The sequence below is a fragment of the Alligator sinensis genome, unplaced genomic scaffold (genome assembly GCF_000455745.1).
Source record: "Alligator sinensis unplaced genomic scaffold, ASM45574v1 scaffold321_1, whole genome shotgun sequence".
In the NCBI taxonomy this organism is placed as follows: Eukaryota; Metazoa; Chordata; order Crocodylia; family Alligatoridae; genus Alligator; species Alligator sinensis.
Window position 1 is genome coordinate 976,848 of NW_005841969.1, and position 20,508 is coordinate 997,355.

The 20,508-nt window shown below is 41.6% G+C and overlaps 1 protein-coding gene across 4 annotated transcripts in view; it reads right to left on the bottom strand.

Moving 5' to 3' along the window:
* Nucleotides 1-20,508, bottom strand: part of LOC102384507 (neurabin-1-like) — an 83,108-nt gene that overhangs the window by 49,418 nt on the left and 13,182 nt on the right. For all 4 annotated transcript variants that reach the window (XM_006020794.2, XM_006020793.2, XM_025200485.1 and 1 more), the window contains exons 2-7: nucleotides 10,867-10,999; nucleotides 10,100-10,220; nucleotides 6,550-6,654; nucleotides 6,232-6,352; nucleotides 5,253-5,396; nucleotides 2,057-2,110 (exon numbers count right to left, since the gene is read on the bottom strand). In XM_006020794.2, the coding sequence (XP_006020856.1) occupies nucleotides 2,057-2,110; nucleotides 5,253-5,396; nucleotides 6,232-6,352; nucleotides 6,550-6,654; nucleotides 10,100-10,220; nucleotides 10,867-10,999 (678 nt within the window). The remainder of the gene's footprint in view (nucleotides 1-2,056; nucleotides 2,111-5,252; nucleotides 5,397-6,231; nucleotides 6,353-6,549; nucleotides 6,655-10,099; nucleotides 10,221-10,866; nucleotides 11,000-20,508) is intronic.

A 20,508-nucleotide genomic window follows, 5' to 3' on the forward strand; every position in this document is an offset into this window, starting at 1 on the left:
GGAAAACTGATGTATCAGCAGTAAAAAAATCTAAGTTTTACTGCATTTTCCCATGGCAAATGGAAAACTGATGTGTCAGCAGTTTTCCATTTGCCATGGAAAAATGCAGTAAAACTCAGATTTTCACATTTCAAGGAGAAAAATACAGATATTCTCCTTTAAAGGAGAAAAACGTGGGAAACTGCAGGTTTCCCCTTGCAGGCTGGGAGAATTCTAGTCTATAAGGGGCTGGGGAGAGTGGGAGCAGGGCGATCAGGCAGGAGGTGGTACGTGGCAGCCAGACAGCTTGAGAGCAGCTTCTACTACTCCTCACAGGTAAATCGGGAGGGGAGGGGAGGGGAGGGCAGGGGGCATGGAGGCCCCCATAGGGAGGGAAGGAAGGAGGCAGGGAGGGAGGGAGGAAATTGGGCAGGGCTGGAGGCTCTGCTCAGCTGGGGCAGTGCGTAGGGCCTGGGGCAGGAATGTGCAGCCATAGGGTCTGGCTAAGGAGTGGAAACGAGCCGTGGGCAGCTCATCAAGGGGACGATGGGGACCTGGCTCCCCGCCACTGTGCACACTCCCAGGTGGGCCATGGGGGGTACATACCCCCTTGAGATTTGTGTGCAGAGTTAGGACAGACGTAGGCTGGTGGCTGTGGGCTTGCGGCTCCCTACCCTGATGCCCTCCCCACAGGGCCTCCGTAGCTCAGCAGGTGGGACACAGCACAGCAGGGCAAAGTGGGGCAGGGAGGCTTGGTGTCACCGCCGGGAGCCCCATGCCACCATCACAAGGTGCTCCCTGCTCGCCCAGGAGCAGTGGGGGGCATAACTCCACATTGCCACCGTTGCTGCTGCTGGGCAGGCAGGGGGTACCTCACCATGGCAGTGTGGGGCTCCCAGCAGCAGCACTAAGCCTCCTCCTGCCCTGCTCAGCCTGCCACACCTGGATTTACCCACTGGGCCACGGAGGCCCGAGAGGAGGGCAGCAGGGCAAGGAGCCTGCAGACAGCAGCCTGTACCACCTCCACCACAGGCTCCACTCCAGCCATGCCGTGCATGAAGGAGGGGGAGCTGGGCTCCAAAGTCTGCTCCAGCCACAGCAGCTACTATCTCCAATGGGTGGCAGCCAGGGCTCAGGCGCTGCTAGGGAGGAGGGGGCTCCAGACCTGAGTACCTGGCCTGATAGCCCTAGCAGCTGGGTACCCCCTCCAACAGGGCTGGAGGGCAGGGGTTGGGGGCTGGGGGTGAGGAGTAAGGGGCACTAGTAGAGCTAGGGGGCTGTGGCTTGGTAATGAAGGGCAATGGCATGGGCAGGGCATTGGCTCATCAGAGGTTTTCAGAACCACCAAGCAGTGGAAGTGGGGACAGCTGCAGCTGGACCTGCATTCTGGTGAGCAATGGAGGCAGGGGGAGCTCTGATTTTCCATGATAAAAAACCCAAAATCAAACGCCAAAATGTATAGGTATTTAGAATGTATTTTATTATAGTCATTGAGGCACTGGTAGGCTTCCAAACTGCTTTAAAATTGTAAATATATCAAAAACATGTGTTCAACCGATACATATACATACACACACACTGTGCCCATAATGCTTTATTTGCACTCTGATTGGCTGATGGAAACAGCCAGAGTTCTCCAAGTGTGGGGCAGTGCTGCCCTGATTCCGAAGCTGCGCCTAGGAGCAGACAGAGGGTGGGGGAGCCAAGGCCAGCAGCGCTGGCCTTGGCTCAGCCACCCCACTCTCTGCACGAGGCAGAACAGCGGCAGCGTGGGCCGTTAGCTGGCAGCACTCCATCCCAGCCCCCTTCCGCCCCCCACCATTCTTGATGGGTAATTGGCTACTACACACACACACACACACACACACGGGGGTTTTTTAATTGCAGAAAAACGTGGATGGGGGGGGGGGGGGGGTTAATCGGAGAAGTTTTAAGAGAAGTTTTAATTTTTTTTAACAGAGAAAACCAGGATCCCTGCCTATCAGCTTTCATTTGGACTCTAACTTTTTCTTCTCAAAAACATGAAACTTACCATGAAAAATGTTAATATTAAAAGATTTTAAAATAATGTACTTACTTTCTCTTTCAGTTGATTAACTTCAGCTGTTGTAACTGCATGCTTTAATTGTAGCTGGAATGAAAAGTAGTTTTGTCAACAAACATTTCAAATGTCTTTTTATACATTTTAAATTTATCATGGATTATTTAGGACCTAATTCTCCACTCAGTCTAGCCAGGCTTGCATTAGTGTCCATTAACATACATTACATTCACTCCTTAATCTAAGTTATTCATGTTTTTACCAACTTAGAGGAGAATCAGGTCTTAACATATTATATGATATAATGTTTTTAACATACAAAGTTAAAAAAAGATTATAGGTGTTATAATATTCCTAACTAATTTAAAATAAAATAATGATGACCTTTTTCTTTTATCTGATTTATTTGAAGATAACAATAACATTGAAACTCAGCAGTCAGTCCTTTATACTAGGGAAAATAATAAATATAAAAATCAAATGAAAATTCAGTTGTTGAAGCATTTTTACTAGTAGCATTCATAAGCATTTTCATCATGCAGTTGAGCCACGTGGTTAATGTGCAAGATATGTCAAAGGGATTATGGGAAGTAGAAAAAGGCTTCATTTAAGTTACCTAATTATTACCACACCTTGAAAAGTTTGCTACTCTGCCAGTAGAATATTCACTGAAGATAACTATGGAACTCTTAATTTTCACATTCAATGTATGATTTAGAAGAGTGTTTCTCAATGTTTTTAGCCCCAAGGCACCCCTGGTGTGACCCGAGGCATGCTTGCGTAACGTCTGTGAGTTGAGCAGCACCCCATTTCAAAAACTAATTTATTTATTACAGCGCTTACCTCCTTGTAGAGGGGCTGAGCAGTGGGGGCAGGGTAGCAACCAGGTCAGGAGAAGCCTGAACCTCCTCTCACTTTGCAGCACCTTTCAAAAGATCTTGTGGCACCCCAGGGTGTCCCAGCACCCTGGTTGAGAGTCACTTGATTTGGAAGAAGCCAATTTCTTGTGAAGCACAGAATGCCAAAGAATTGCTGAAGTGAGTAAATTCATGAGTCAACACTTTAGATTTGTTATCAGAGTTTGGATTTTACCTAGTCATTTTCCAGCAACAGGCATGGTATTTATGCAAGGAAATCGCATTATGATTTGTCAGACTCCTACCATACTTACTAACCTATGAAAATTGAAAATGGTCTTTAAGGATTTAAAGTCTGAAATCTGAATTCCATTAATAACTTGTCTAGTACTATCAAGAACAGTGGTGCTCAACCTACTGCTCACGCAGTAGGATGTGTCCCCCTTCCTGCCCTTTGCCATGCTGCTGATCTACTCTGCAGCCCTCCTGCTCTCTCTCCTCCACTACAGCAGGCCCTGTCTACCAGAGCTCTCTCCCTTCCTCCTGCCCTGGAAGGTAAGCTCTCTTCCTTTGTCCTCCCCCTCCCTGACACTGATAGACACCCTTCCCCCTCCCACCTTCCCCAAGAGAGTGGTGTCTTGTGGTGCAGCCAAGTTGCAAAGACCCAACCCACCCCTCTAAAACAGTGAGCACCACTGATCAAGAGCAACATCATCAGCCTCTATAGATAAAACCTCATGCAACTATTCACACCAGTGCCATCTCAAGGTAGCAAAGCTCTTGGGCACAGTGTATTTTTCTCAAAAAAAAAAAAAAAAAAGTAATCTAAGGGGCTAGGGTCCACAAAAAACACTGAATCAATGGACACATGTTAATTTATACTGCTGTAGCAGCGTGCATATGTACACAGCCCCCTGGCTGGAACATTATAAAGTTTGCTCAAAGGTGAGCTCTCCACCAAAGGGGCTGCACTCCCTTGTTTCCCCTGTTCTCTGGGGAGCCTGTCAGTGACCCCAATCATTGACAGCATGCTCATTTCCCTGCTGGGAAGGAGGGCAGGTTGTCAGTGATCAGATGGCAGCTGATACTGGAAGCAGGAGCTGTCAAAGACTACTCCCTTGTCCCCTCTTGCTCACTGCATGTGGAGTCCAGAAGAGCTGCTCTCTTTGCCCTTGCTGACCCTGCAAGCAACAGGAGGCTGTACTTGACAGCTACTGCTGCTCAGCAGCTGTCCTCTCTCCTACCACCACTGCCACCAGAATGGCTCTATGGCAGCTCACTGTGGCTGAGCCCAGTGGGGAGGGAGAGCAGAAGACTGTGGATTGCTGTGGGGCCAAGACCCCACTCAGTGCTAGATCCAACTGTTCACACTACAGAGGGCTACAGAGAAGGTCCTCTGAAAACTTCCAGAACATTTCTGGGGCAGATTTGCCATTTTTGTGGTGTTACTGATGATGTAAGTGTGTGGACACTACAAATGTAATGTGCATCAATCCCCTTAGAAGTGCTAACTGTTATGAGTACCATTTTGAGATGCTTAATTTTCCCACTATACCTAACTCCTAATTCTAGCTGTTGATTTAACTACAGAAGACACAGCCTAAAAGTAAGGTGTTATGATACTCAGCACCGCAATGTCTGAGTGGGAACCATCCAAACTAGCCAACAAAAAACAAAGAGGGCTGCATCTTACGCTTCTCTTGGGACTTAACCACTTAACTGGGCTTCAGAGAGGTGTCTGCATCAGACTGAGATTCACAGCCCTAAATTCTCTTCTGGAGTTAGAAAGTCTTTCACTACAGAGCAGGGGTCACTCATAATACACAGCAGGAGTGACTAAAGCACTCAGCCAGGATGTAAGAGACCTTTCATGTTGTCTTTTGCCTGAAGACACTTCAGATTCAAACACTGTAGATTCAAATGCTCATCTCTTACCTACCTGGAGTGTGCCTTTATAACATGTGGGCTGTACAGGCATGGAGACACACTCCGTTTTCCTTTTGAAACTGTGCCACTGTACAGCAAAAAAAATGCAAGATTCATTGGGCCAGGAAAAAAGTGGCAGCATTGCATTGCAGCACAGTAATTAGAGCACTCAAATTGGTGTACAAGAAAAATTCAAAGGAGCTCTAGGGGTTCCAGACACTGCTATGAGGACTGTTTATCCAATAACTATTTAAAATGCCTAATGTGATAAAATCCTTAAATTTGAAAAGAAAGTTGCAAGAGACAATTCGTAGTTAGAGGAAAGAGAGTATGACAAATAGGAATAGAAGGAAGTTTAATATTAATCTTATAAGATTAAAATGCTCCTAGGTGCACCACAGATAACATGTAACAACTTTAAATAATGTAGTACCATTAAATACAATTACCTCTTTAAATTTAAGAAGAAGTTGTGCTGAATCCATATCCAGGGGTAAATTCATATCTTCGTTTTCAGGAAGATAAAAAACTTCCACAGATTTTCCATGTAAATGTGACTCAAAAGTATCTTCATCATCATCATAGTCATCATCCTGACAATAAACAAAAACATTAGTGAAGAAAGATCTGTGCTTTGTTTTATAACCAACAAAAAAGATCTTTCTTAAATACACAAGAAATCCAAAATCATAAATCATAGTTTCATAGTTTCATAGTTTCAGGGTCGGAAGTGACCTAATAGATCTTCTAGCCCGACCCCCCGCCAGGGCGGGAGAACAACCCAAAAAAAAAAATCATAAATACAGCTTTTCTCCTGACTAGCACTTATTCTTTGTTCTTTTTAATTGAACAATTTTCTAATATTATAATGCTGCTTTAAGATGCCTGTGAACATCTTATATAAGAATTCTACAAACAGAAAAAGGAAAGAATTGATCTTTTTAATTAACTTCATCCCTTCAAGTTGCCTCCTGGGTATCAGACTGAGGACTGGTGGCAGTGTCAAAAAATGTCGAAGTGCTATCTGAGCCTAACAGCCACTTGGGTTAACTTGGTTAAGGCAAACCATTTTCAACAGCCTACAGCACAAAAGGGGGTGATGCATCACACTTGGATATGTTCAGCTTCCCAGCCTGAATGACCCAGGTACTCGTGAATACCTGAGTCAAATGCAGGCAGCCCTAGACAGGTCTGGAACAAGGCTCAAAATTCATGCCTTTCAATCTGTAGCAAAAGAGATTTCTCTTTCTGTCACTACCTCATTATCATGTGGAATGACAATATTAAGTTATAAACTTTGCACTTTTTCCTTTGTTGTCCCAAGCTTTTGGTTCAAAGAGATGGTTCATACATGTTCAAAAATATATATGCAAATAGTTCTACATAAATACCACATTTAAAGAAATGCAGGCACCGACTGCTTTATACCTGTTCTGCATCATCATGGCCGTAGTGCTGCTCATACAGACTCCTCTCTTGCTCCAAAGTCTCACTAATGAGACGGGCTACTTCACTCTGAGTTCCTGGTTTCTCTCTTCCTATCAGAAATCTAGGAGGCAAAAACTTACAAGTCACCAAGTAGTGCAAGGTGAGTACTGATTAATATATCATAGCAAACTACACTGCTGCCTTTAGTGTCAAGTTCTGTTATTTTTTTTAAATTTACACAAAACTTTCTATATTAATAAAAATCTGGATAACTTAAAAGCTAACATTTTAGAATTTATAACAATAATATATACACACCTGACTGTGCCTTTGGTCTTTTTTAGTACACTGGCTGCAAAAAACTGAGTTACTCCTACTAGACTTGTACCATCAACCTCAACAATCTGATCATTTACTTGGATTCTGAAAAATAAATCATTAAATATTTAGCCATAAAGTCAATAAAAAGATTTTGGTATAACACATTATCTCTATATTGATAAACATGCCTTGAAATTTACAAATATTTAAACTGACAATTATGGGGGTCCCAAAAGTCCATTGCTAGAAGAATTAAGGAATAGGAGATTGATTTACCATATTTACTCGAATATAAGATGTGGCTTTCTCCCCCAGTCAACATGAGGAAAAAGCCCCTCATTTTACATTCGCATACTAGGAAACCTCATTAAATACATTGCCTATCTATGAACTGCTGCTAAAAGCAGCACATGCCCAATAATGGAAACCAATTATGCAGTTAATTAAATGCAGCCAATGCTGAGCATGACTATGAAACACTTTTTTAAAATTAAATTTTGTGTTACAGGTCAAATTAGCAAAATCAGTTCTGAATCCTATTGACTGAGCAGAACTCAATCGTTCAAGTCCACGTGGTGCTACCACCAGCAAGTATCTTCCATCCCAGACTCTTCAGCCTAGGGCTTCAGATACTCCCAAATCCATGGGCAGGCATCCTACATGCAGACCCAAGTGCGGAGACCTTGGGGTTTGGATGCCCCCAAGTCTCACTTGCCCTTAGCCAACTGGCCAAAGGAGCAGCTAGTGAGGGATCTCCCATTTCCATGAAGTAGGTGTGTAGCCAAGATCCTCCACTGGGAGACTATAGTAGACTCTTGTAAGGTCTCCGGTCCACAGTGCATTGGACAGGTCTGCACCAACTACTACACAACGCCATTCTAAAGTGATCTCAGCCAGGCAACAGACCACTGAAGCAGCTATGCTTGATCTCAGCCTACAAGAGACCAAGAAGCAATAAATCACATAGCCCATATGGGAGATAAGTTAATGCAGCCCATCTGAATAAGACATATGGTAATGCCCCTTAAGCACAGTGCCTCTGAGCACCAACTCTTGTTCAAGTCATGGTGAGCCATTAAAATGAATACATTTTGACTTCTTCACTCCCACAGCTGAGCTGCACCTTTTTTTCCCCATTTCCATTATTCCTAATTCTTCACCAGTTTTAAATGTCTGGCAAATATCAACAAACGGGACACTAAACCGTTTACCCAGAATCCCTCTGCCGTCCATTCTCTCAGCCTGTCACATGATTAGTGTGGCCCCACACTCCATGAGGTGAAGCCAGACCAGGCTGCCCTATGTCTCATCTGCATATAAAGTTTTGGAGGATCCTAGGAATCATGACAAGAATGCTCAGTTCCAGTCATGAGTGGGGTGGCTAATTACCACATGGGTCTTTTGGGGGCAAGATCTGGAAAACACAGGTATTGATATTGATTAGTACTGACATAGTTTGAAATGCTGTCGACTCTGGTGAGGCCCAGCCCAATAACTTATGTGGTAAATCAGGAGTTTTTTGGCTTTGGATACCATAACAGAATTTGTACTCTCTCTAAATAAGTACAAAAGGGCTGCTTAAAAGTGTGTCCATGGATAAACTTCTAACAGCTTCAAAAAAGGTAAAATACATCAATTCTGGATAAACTAAGTCTATGGGTACTATATGCAAACTGCTACAGCTATGTTTATTCCAACATCAGTTTTTTCAAATTTGTTCCTCACTTCTGTGCGCTCAGGGAGAGTAGGAGCTACAGGAGAAATTGGTGGCAGAGAGGGGGGAGGGAGAGGACAAAGGGGCTACCTGACCCCCCCCAGGTTTATCTTCCTTGCTGTAGCAGTGGGAGACTAATAAATTCAACACAAACCTCTAATAATTAGATTCTATACCTGGAAAATTATATCAACTCTAAAAATGTTCCATATATAGAATCTAATTATTGGAGGGTCAAGTTATAATCAGGGCTGTCTTATATTTGAGTAAATATGGTATTTTCTTTTCTTTTAATTATTACTTTTTTAAAAAGTATATTTTCCTTCATCATAGTTTTAGTTGTTTATTTTCTGGTAGTTGCTCTCTGTTAACCACATCATTTGTGGGGAAATGCTATGTCCATGCATATAGCACATGTATTTTCATGGGTATGCTAAGCAGACATAAGTTATGATTTGTAATGGTAATAACTGTTTGGAACAGAAAGATGTATGGTGACTAACAAAATGTGACTGGAAAAGTTTAAATATTCCCCCTTATGTTCATATTAACATACACGCATTAACTAAAAGTTTTGCTAGCAAAATTATTCGGCACAGATGCAGTCTTTATTTTGCTTATTGTAGACTAGACTACATAGGCTTTTGCTAAAAAAAACTCCAGGTCAAAATACAACTAAACAAATATGATATTTATTTGGCTGCACTTAACTTTTTCAACATTATTCATGGGAATTACCATATCAGATCAAGCCCAATGATCCATCTAGCCTATTTTGCTATCTCTGACAGCTGTCCTTGCCAGATGCTTAAAAATGATGCTGCAAGAAACCCTCTAAACAGAAAAGCAAAGAATAATTTAATTACAGGACACATTTCTTCATGACCCACATAAACAGTGATTGAGATAAGCACTGAAACATGGGGATTTATTCTCCTTGATTTTATCTAAAGTGAGTAGGTGCAAGATGGAGAAGGGCTAAATGTTCAACTGGCATACACCAAATGCCACTGCAACCAAGGAATTATGACGAATTAAACCAACTGAGATTTGATATTAAATTTGGCTTGTTCAATAAAGACTTTAGAGGTTTTTTTAGACTAGCTGAATACCAAACTGATGAAAGTTAAAGGACATTTTCAGTGCTTTCATTAAAATATGCTGCACTATACAATGTCCTTTGTATTATGGAATACGAGTAATTTTCAGCAAGATTGGAGCACTTAAATATAATAAAAATTACTATGCCAGTTACTTGACTAATTACTGTAGTGTCATGAAAGCAGAATACATGTCATATTTGTATTTCAAGATTCTGTAACAGAAGGGAGGGAAGGATGGCACCTTAGAGACTAACCAGTACAGAGGCATACCCTGTCTCAGGCAAGAGCCCGAGGCTTTGTCAGATGTAACAGACGTTCTGTAACTTTTCCCCTGTATATCTCAAAATAGAGTAATTATATAATATTCAAAAGGTCAAAAGTCTACCTAAGCATATTATCTCACTGGGCTACTATGGCTAAGATACACCCATTTCTATAGCTGATGGCACACAAGAAAGCACTGTGGCTAGCACTGTCTGACTGCCTTTGATCACCTAAACTCAATGACTAGATATCCATTTCCAGCTGGGGCAACTGGAGGCTGCCTTTGGCACAAGTCCAGGGTAGGGCTTGACCTCATGCCAATGAAGCCATGAGATACTTTTCCTGCTCTGCTACTACACCCTCATTTTTATACTGGATTATATATGTATTTTACTGAAGAATACTTGACTATATATCATGCAAGATCAGTAACAAAATGGTATGAAAGACCTAACTGAAAACTTACCGCCCATCTCTTTGTGCAGCTCCACCTTCTGTTATTGTTTTCACAAAAATTCCTAGTTTTTCCAATCCCTGATCTGCACCGACTCCCATTCCTATAATACTGATGCCTAGGCCACTATCACCTGTAGGGTTAAAAAATCCCAACAACAGCCACCACATATTTTATAATATAGTTGCCATAAATCATACTCACCAGTTATAAACAAACATGCCCCATTCCTTATCTATACTTAATCAGACTAAGGTAAAATATATTTAAGTCAGTAAGTAACGAAAGAACGCAGACTGGCTTGTTCCCAGCAGGACGAAAAACCCCTTATACAAGACTGAAGTCCTAGTTGCTTAAAATGCTCCAGGACAGCAATGCCTTCGAACACCAGTTGTATGGGAATTGTGGAGAGAGAGATTAACATTACTGAATACATTTTCTACTTAGATCCCACCACACTGTAAATGACTGCCTAGTGGATTGCATTCTGAAGTTTATGCTTCTGAGCTATTAAATGACCCAAATAAATCCTCTGGTAGTATAAACTGTTGAAGTTCCATTTACCTCAATTACATTTACCTTATAATTACATTACAGAGACTGGTCCTTGCAAGTTGTTCCAATGAATTCAAGCCATTCACAAATGTGAAACTAAGCACGTACCTAAATCTTTAAACTATTAAGACCTAAATGTCATAGAAGCCCACTTGAAAAGTGCTTCAGTCTGTATATAAAAGAAATTACTTTTCTCTAGCAAATATTCGATAATTAATTTGCACCTTTTTCAATTTCTACAGGAAACACTTCCATTTTTTCCACCCTTTTCTCAAGTTCATATTCTGCTGATGCTGCTACTGGATCAACTTCTTCATTGCGCCTATCATATTCTTCATTTGAATAAGTGCTGAAAACCTTAGAAAGATAACAGAAAATGAGATTTCAGTGTAAATATTCTTTCATGTTTGAGAGTAGATTATCTACAAGCCAATATGTAAAGTGATAATTTTAAGGATTTCATTTTCTAAAAATTCAACGTATTTAAGAAATAACACTGCTGTTGCAAGGCAGTTTCTGAAGAACGGAGGAGGTATTTAGAAGTGCCAAATACTTCTAATGCCTTTGTACTAAAGCACACTTTTCACATAGATAAATACAGAATTCTATTTTTTCATAAGTCTCATAAAAAAACAACACAACATCATCTGCCAATTATTTTCTTTTACAAACAGATGCTTTTTTTTGGGGGGGAGAGGAGGAACTGTTTCCCAGGAAAAGGAAATGCCATGTTACATACATTACTAAATATAGTAATCACTCCAGCTGAACTTTTGAATTGTTAAAAATAACAGGACAATAAATAAAAAACTGATAAATAACCAGTACTAAGAGACTGAAGACTAAGAAGGAAGAAGGAATAAATAATATCTACTGAGACTGAAAGAAAGTATTCACTGGGTACATGCATCTACATGTAATGCTACGTTGCCATAGCAATGTGCTACTGCACTGTGGCATTGGCAGGCACAAACCGTAATGCCGCAACTACATCGCCGTAGCAACACGTCCTTCGTTACAGTGCGTTTCTACAGTGATGCAGTGGATTAAAAACTGTGTGCCACTGGCACACTGCGGTGCAGACTGTTACTGCACTGACATTAGTATTTCCAAAAGGATGTACTAATTGACTGCAGTAACAATGATTCAGTAGGGGCACATGTAGACATGCCCACTAATAAACCCACTAAGTTTAACATATACTATATAGCTACTGGATTAAAAACCTTGTGAAATACAGTAGTACAGTCTCTTTTTCCTCTGCCTACAAACATATGGGGGGAAACCTCCTTTATCTGGTTCATTTTTTTGCATGGTTTGGCCATATAAGCATAGACTCCAGGCATGTTCTTCAGCATTAACCAGACAAATGGCACTCAAGAGTTTTGGTGACATACCAGTACTCCCCAATCAGTAGCTTCCAAACCTGACAGGATGTCAGCCACATAGCTAAGGTCTAATCTTCAGTTTTAAAAGATTAATGAGATAGGTGTTCATACTGGTGTACCTATGGTAAAAAAAATCCAGGGTAAACTTTGGTGTGTGTTTCCCTGTATATTTGTTTCCATACAGTGTGGATGCTGGGTCTGGATAGCAGCATCACCCAGATGGGAAAAAAAGCATCAAAATAGATGGCCAGAAGCAACAAGGAAGGCTGGGATAGTGAAGGAACAATACACTACAGTATGCAGGTGCTAATCATATCTTGTCCACAGAGCAGCCATTAAGCTACAATACAAGACTGCTTTTAGAGACTTTCTGCCAAACACTGCATGAGCAAGTACTGCATTGTAAGAACAGAAGCAGTCATGACGCTAATGAAGTTGGCAAAGAACTACACAAACAGATGCAGAAGGATGAACAAAGACCCCAGAAGTTTTTTCCCCTTCAAGAATCTTCACACATCATAAAAAGGACTCAAGAATTTTTCAAGTTCTGCATCTAGCAAGTAAGCCAACAACTAGAGGATGATCACTTCTTTTGGAAGCTAGGGTAGATTTGCACCTTTTACACAAAGAAGAGCATAAAACAGGGAAGTTTGTAGGGCACAGCTGCCAAACCTGTGCTTGGAGGTTACAGAAGTTTATTTGATACGTGTTTTCCATAAGAATTATCTACGCGGACTGCAGGCCTCTGAACAGGTGTGGCTAAGACCCTAGGGTCTGATGAGCCTAGTTTGTTGATATCCAAGTAGTTACTCCCTCTCTGTTGAGAAGAAATGCAGCTGAGCAATAAAATCTCCTGCCAGGTAAATTTCTGTGCAAATGGGAATCTGGAAAAAGAATACAAGAGGCATGTAGAATTATACCCAGGAACATGCAATACCATAGTGGCCAGCCATAGAACACTGCTTGTACTCTGAATATTGGCACCGTGCTTTACTTTCTTTTCTCCGTGAAGCCAACTAGCACTAAGACAGAAACCTGCATACAAACTTGGTGGCTGCACTGGCAGAAAAGACTGTGATGGAAAGGACAAGTATAAACACTACCAAGCATCATGGGCCGAGTTCTTGGACAATCAGATTAAGAAAACATCCCAACCCCAAATTCAAAGAATCACAGAAGCAGCAAGGGGAGGCTTGGAAGTTTGTAACAAGAGGCAAGAGGTCAAGATGACATTTAGGGTGTTTGGAGACAAAAAGAGGATGGCTGGGCTGTGACTATGAAGGAGAGAGAACAAGGGGAAATCTCATACAGCTAAAATTTTCTAAACCTTATTAGGTCCTTAACATGGAAACTGAAGAATATATTTCTGGACACTAAGCTGTTCAAACAAGAGAGAAGTATTCACTCACAAATGGCTGCTCAGCCTAACCCAGGAGAAAAAACAAAGAAAAGATACCCACAAAGGGATCTTCAGCTATGCAACATAGACTATGTTCATTGGAGATTCTCTATTAAAGTGCTTCTCAACCATTTTAGGTTCAAGGCACTCTTTATAACTTCTCTTAAATTTAGCAGCACCCTTTACAGATGCAGATGGAGGGAGTTCCCTTTTCTTGGAGCAAGGGAGAGATGCTACCCATTTGGCCCAGCTTTAATGTATGAGGCCCAGGGGTGCACCAGTTGAGAATCACTGCTCTAGGCAATCCACTTTTTGCACTATTCAGCTGAGACACTTTAAAGAGGCTTGGTTTTCTTTAAGTGCTGAGCTTCTGCTCCGAAGACCAGGGCCCTGTCTGTAAGTAGGGATGGTCCCTGACTTCACTATTTTTTAAAAATCACTGGTGACGCTCTTGCCTCCTTGCACATTCTCACTCTCTCCTGGGCCGATTCCAGAACCAGTTTTCAGCTGCATTTCTGAAATTAGATAACAGGGGACAGCAGGATGGGGGAATAGAGCAGGGGATCTTCTGGAGTTGCCTTCTACCCTAGATGCTCCTTGCAATAAGAAGCCCTCGGTCCGTACATGGGCTTTGATTAATGATAGAAGAGGCTACTTTTCAGTTGCTACAACCCTTCAATGTCACCATGCCAACGGTTATAGCTCCCTGTGCTTGGTGCTGGCCAGGGCAGCACCACGCAGGGGTTAAATCATTCCATTTAGTGCTGCTCCCACACCCTGTGTCCTCAAGAAGCAGCCTTCCTACATCACCAGAAGATTCCAACTTCCCCTGCAAGGATACCACCTCTTCTCCTCCAACTCCTGTTCCTGAGACCCAGCAGGGTCCAGCTGCAGGGGAGATCTGAAGTCACTGCTCCATGGACCTGGCATGCCCTGCTCCTCCCACCTAAGTAGGCACATTTTGGAGCAGCAGGCCTGAGGAGCTCCATGTCCAGTTTGTCCGGTGCTGGTACTTGTGTGACTTGAGGATAGAGTGAGCTAGCACAGGAGGACACAGACTCTGCCAGGCACAACATTACCAGTCCCAGTTCTAGTGATTCCCTTCCCCCACTCTGCCAATTCCTCCTGGAAACAAGAGGTGCATGGGACAGTTCCACCTAACACACACAGACATACTCACACAGTTAGTGCCTTAAAAGGGGGCAATTTAATAAAGGTGAGATCAATTATGAGTGAAAGCTGGCAGTAGAAAGAATGTAAAGAAAAAATATGAAAGATAATAGGAAACTACTTGAGTGTTTTACTAACTGCTCCACAAACCATAATCCAAGAATCAAGAAGGTCACATTGCATAACAAACAAGCAAACCTCACTTAGAGGGGAAGTAAGAGAAGGAAATATAATAAATGCCATTAAATCATGGATTTATAGACTCATAGAATCATAGGGCTGGAAGGGACCCTGAAGAATCATTGGGTCCAGCACCCTGCATGAGCAGGAGAGACATCTGAGGTCAGACAACCCCAGCCAGGTGACTGTCCAGTCTTCTCTTGAAGATCTCTAGGGTAGATGATTGTATCACCTGTTGGGGGAGCTTGTTCCATAGTCTGGACACCCTAGTTGTGAAGAAGTTTTTCTTAATGTTCAGCCTGAAACTATCTTCTAGGAGTTTGTGGATGTTGTTTCTAGTTTTCCCCCAGGGAGCCCTGGTGAACAGTTGTTCAGAGCCCCTGATGTACACCTCTGATATAGTATTAAGCTGCAATCAGGTGTCCTTCTCAGCCTTCTTTTCTTTAGGCTGAAGAGTCTGAGATCCCTCAGCCTCTCCTTAAATGGCTTACCATGCAAGTCCCTGATCATGCAGATGGCCCTTCTCTGGACCCTCTTGAGCTTTCGCAGAGCCTTGCTGAAGCGTGGCGCCCAGAACTGGATGTAATACTCTAGCTGTGGCCGTACCAACGTTGAGTAATGTGGGAGAAACATTTCTTTGGATTTACTGGAGATGCATTGATTGATGCATGCCAGAGTGTTATTGGCCCTAGCGGCTACTGCATCGCACTGCCAGCTCATATTCATACTGTGGTTTACTGTTGCCCCCAGATTCTTTTCCTTTGTAGTGCTGGTCAGGTTAGCGATGCCCAGCTTGTAGGTATGCTGTGGGTTCTTCCTTCCAAGATACAGCACTCTGCATTTCTCTATGTTGAACCTCATCTGGTTCTGTTCTGCCCAACATACCAGCCTGTCTAGGTCTGCTTGTATCTGCAGCCTATCTATGGGTGTGTCCACGCAACCCCATATCTTGGTGTAAGACAGACCTTGACAAACTAACTTGATTTTTTAAATTTTCTATTATAAAATTGATTTAAAGGCAATAGGATTACACAATATACTTCAACTTCTGTACTGTAACAGTTTAAGAGAATGATGATACAATATCAATGTGGCAAAAATTAAAATGGATTAAAGCTGGGTAAAAGGGAATCTTTTTCAAGAAGCTGTGTTTCTAGTGGGGTTCCACAGTGATCATTTTTGGCCCCTTGCTATTTAACTTTTTACCAGTGTCCTGGAAGAAGACACAAAACCCATCATTGATGAAATTTACAAATTATGAGAAGATTAAGAAACTGATACATAATGAAGAGAAGAGAACACTAACAAAGTGCAATATGGTTCTCTGGCTAAACTGGGTAAAAACAATACACATTTTAATTTGGTCAAATGTAAGGTCAACAATCTGGGATAAAGAATTTGGGCTACATTTACAGAATGGAGGACATTATCAAGCAGTGACTTTGATAAGGATCTCCTAGGAGTTATGGTGGATAATCAGGTAAGCTTAAGCTCCCAGTGCAACACAATGGCCAAAAGGTCTAATCAAGGGAATATATCAGGTACAAACAGAAGGTTATACCATGTCCAAATTCTGCACAGATGCAACTGCTACTGGAATACTGTGTATACTGCCCTTCCGTGAAAACTCAAGGACCGCAGCAGCAAGGACACAAAGGGTAAGATTATGGACTTGCTGCACCATAAATTAAGGAGGATACATGCCACGTTTGCATCCTTACACATCTGGCCAGCTTTTAATAAAGCAGCTCTTAATATATACCCAGTTTTACACAGCCCGCTGTAAGCTTCTTATAGGCAACAACAGTATACCAAGTGTATCTATCACACTAAATATTTCAGGGTCACTTCCAAAATGTCTCACTTTTCAAGAACAGTTACCTTAGTGCTTAACCACCTTACCAGTCAGTTTCTCAAGACCATACACATTAATAAAAACATGTATATGGAAAAGAAAACAAGACTGTTTTTATTCAGTGCATAACATGAACACTGGACAACAGCTATTTTGAAAAAAACCCTAAACTTTGCAATTAACACCTTCAGAAGTAAACCTTGTTTTCAAAGTGGAGTAAAATTAAAAAATGAAGTTGTCAAGAAGAAAAATGTAGATAGAAAAGTGTAAATGAAATGGAAAGTTCTTAAAGAAGAATGTATTGGATTACCAAAAAACCCAGTGCCATAATCAAAAAGTAAACATAAATACATAAAACCCAATAAATTTGAATTAAAAAGGGCATCCTGGGCCAGTAGGGAAGTTACTGAAGCAATTGAAAAGTAAAAAATAATATAAAATAAATGTGAAAAGGAGATGGGAGGCAACAATACAAATTAAGAGTCTGGAAGTATTGAGAAGCTACAGACATCAAGAAAATAAAATACATTTAGTGGGACTAAGGCCTACAAGGAGTCATAAGTAGAGTAGAAACAAAAGAAATCCTAAAAACAGAATAGACCTATTGCCTGTGTATGGTAACATTCTTAATGATAAGAGAAAGACATGTTCAATAAATATTTCTTTACACGCTTTCTTTATTTGAAAAGACGAGAAAATACCACACTTTCCAGTCCACTAGTAACTAAGGAGCATGTCAAACAATCTACCAGGGATAAATATTTGAAATCAGCAGCTTTGGATAACCAACACTCCACCACTTTTAGAATAATCTCAGGAAATATATGGCCTAAATTTATTGACAGTTAATAGTTTTTGGAAGACCGTAAAAACTCCAGGTAACTGCAGAAGTGCTAATGTTGTGTCAACACTCAAAAAGACATGCAGGATTACCCAAATAATATGGCAGTTAACCTAATATCAGTACTATTAATATCAATATCCTAATATCAATAATATCAAAAGCTGATATAGGACACTGCTACCAAAGAATAAAGGATAGAAGCACAATATAAATCAATATGCTTTTATAAAAAATAGGTTATAAAAAAATCTGATTTTTGATGAAATTATGGAATTAGTTGATAGAAGTCAACCATAGACTAAGGCAGACAAGGTTCCTTGGGTGAATTTGATCTCTTTTACTAGACCAACCCAAATGGTTGGAGAATAGTTATTAAGCAAGCTTTCGGGTTCAAAAACCCTTCATCAGGCTAAGGAAGCTGCAGCAGTTGGTGTGTGCTCTTCCTGGATGGAATGAAAAGTAAAGAAGCCAGGGGCTGGGCTGGGCTGGGCTGGGGAGTCAGTTGCCAGGCAGATTATAATGTATCAAAAATCCAATGTCTATGTTTAGTCCATGATCTCTAGTATCCAGCAGGTTGATGAAATGGAGCTCATAGGCTCGTCTCTGGGAAGCGTTGTGTAAGTTTCCCTTGAGGATCAGGACTGAGAGATTGGAGAGAGAGTCCAATTGGCTCCTATCCAATTGGAGATTGGATAGGAGCCACCCATCCTAGCCTTCAGACAAGCACCGAACCTCGCCAACCTCATCACCAGAAGCAAACTTCCTCAAGCCCAGAACACACCAAAAGGATCCAGACTGTGCCAGGACAAGAAATGCAAAACATGCCAACACATCTCCACCACCCCCACTATTACTACACCCCACAACAGAGCCATCAGCATCCCAGGATCTTACAGCTGCACCTCCAGAAATGTAGTATACCTCATCCAATGCACCAAATGCCCTGATGGAAGATATGTAGGAGAGACCAGACAACAACTGCGCACCAGAATGAATGCACACCGGAAATCCATCAAAGACAGAAACACTCAATTACCGGTGGGGGCACATTTCTCACAGGAGGGCCACTCTCTCTCCAATCTCTCAGTCCTGATCCTCAAGGGAAACTTACACAACGCTTCCCAGAGACGAGCCTATGAGCTCCATTTCATCAACCTGCTGGATACTAGAGATCATGGACTAAACATAGACATTGGATTTTTGATACATTATAATCTGCCTGGCAACTGACTCCCCAGCCCAGCCCCTGGCTTGTTTACTTTTCATTCCATCCAGGAAGAGCACACACTGACTGCTGCAGCTTCCTTAGCCTGATGAAGGGTTTTTGAACCCAAAAGCTTGCTTAATAAATATTCTCCAACCATTTGGGTTGGTCTAATAAAAGATATCAAATTCACCCAAGGAACCATGTCTGCCTATATCCTTAGACCAACACGGCTACAACCTAAACCCCTGCAACCATAGACTAATACGCTTGAACTTTTGTAAGACTTCTTACCACGTAAGATTCTGATTTAAAAACATACCCTGAACAGAAATGAATATGTATATGCTAAATGGATAACAAACTGGTTGATATCTTGTTGTCAATAAGGAATCATCATCAACTGGTAGTGGTCTAGTGAGGTTATGCAGGGCACCAATGAAAGCCCTGATGCTACTGAAATTTTTGAATCAATGATTTGGAAATAGGAAAGTCATTGCTGATAAAATCTGCAGAGGACAAGTGCGGTAACTAATGAGGCAGACAAGGTAGAGATCTGGAATGCATGGTAAGCAAAGCCTATTCAAACAAAATGTCTATTAACACAACGAAAAGCAAGATCATACATATAGAAACAAAGAATGCAATCCATATCTAGGAAATGGAAACTTGTATCCTGCACAGCAGTGACTCAGGAAAGGCTGTATGGATGAATCACAGCAGACAAGTAACTGAGCATCAGTTCCCAAAATAATACCATAGCAAAAAAAGGACCATCAAGACTGTGGATGTATATGCAAGGAGTAGAGAGCAGGAAAGGATACTATCTTTGTAGATGATGCTGGATAACATGATATTAAACTGTACTGTGTACAGTTTGGGTATCCACATTTTACAGTAAACGTCTATTTACAGTAAAGACAGAACATTTTGAAAAAACAATGGAGAGGCTGTTGAAGAGCAACTCAAGTATGCTTACAGTGAGACAGAGTGGAATCTGTTTAGCCTAGCAAAAGAAAATTAATGGAGGACTTGATTTCAAATGTACAATTATCCTTGCAGGGAGAAAATTCCAGGTAATAAAGATCTGTTTAATCTAGCACAGAAAGGCATAACAAGAACAAACAAGTGGAAGCTGAAAGTGAGATTAATTCAAACTATCAGATGAGCCTGTAGATTATAAACAGGGTGTATGGTTAACTACTGGAACAAACTACCAAAGGAAAGTCTTATATCTTGAAATCTTCAACTTGAGATTGGATGCCTTTCTGGAAGATATGCTTTAGTCAAGCACAGGTTATTGTGCTGAATAGAATGGTGACATTTTCACAGGCTGTGTATCATGGCCTTTTACTTACTGGAGATTAAACTATATGATGTTATGGTCCTTTCCTAGGCTTATGAATCTATTGAGCTTGCAGAAGCTAAGATCTGAATGACAGCCAACATGGCTTCATTGCAGGCAGGTCTTGCCTTACTAACCTCATCTCCTTCTATGACCAGGTAACCCACCACCTGGACATGAGAGAGCAGGTTGACATTGTATACCTTGACTTCCAAAAGGCCTGTGATCTAGTATTCCACAATGTCCTTGCAAGAAAATTGGAGGATTGTGGGTTTAACTCTGAGACAATCAGGTGGGTGAGAAACTGGCTGCAGGATAGGACCCAGAGAGTCATAGTAAATGAATGCGTGTCATCCTGGTGAGAAGTGGGCAGCGGTGTCCCGCAGGGGTTGGTGTTTGGTCCAATACTTTTCAACATCGTTATTAACAATTTGGATGTGGGGGTGAAGACTGGCCAAGTGTGCGAACAACACCAAGTTAT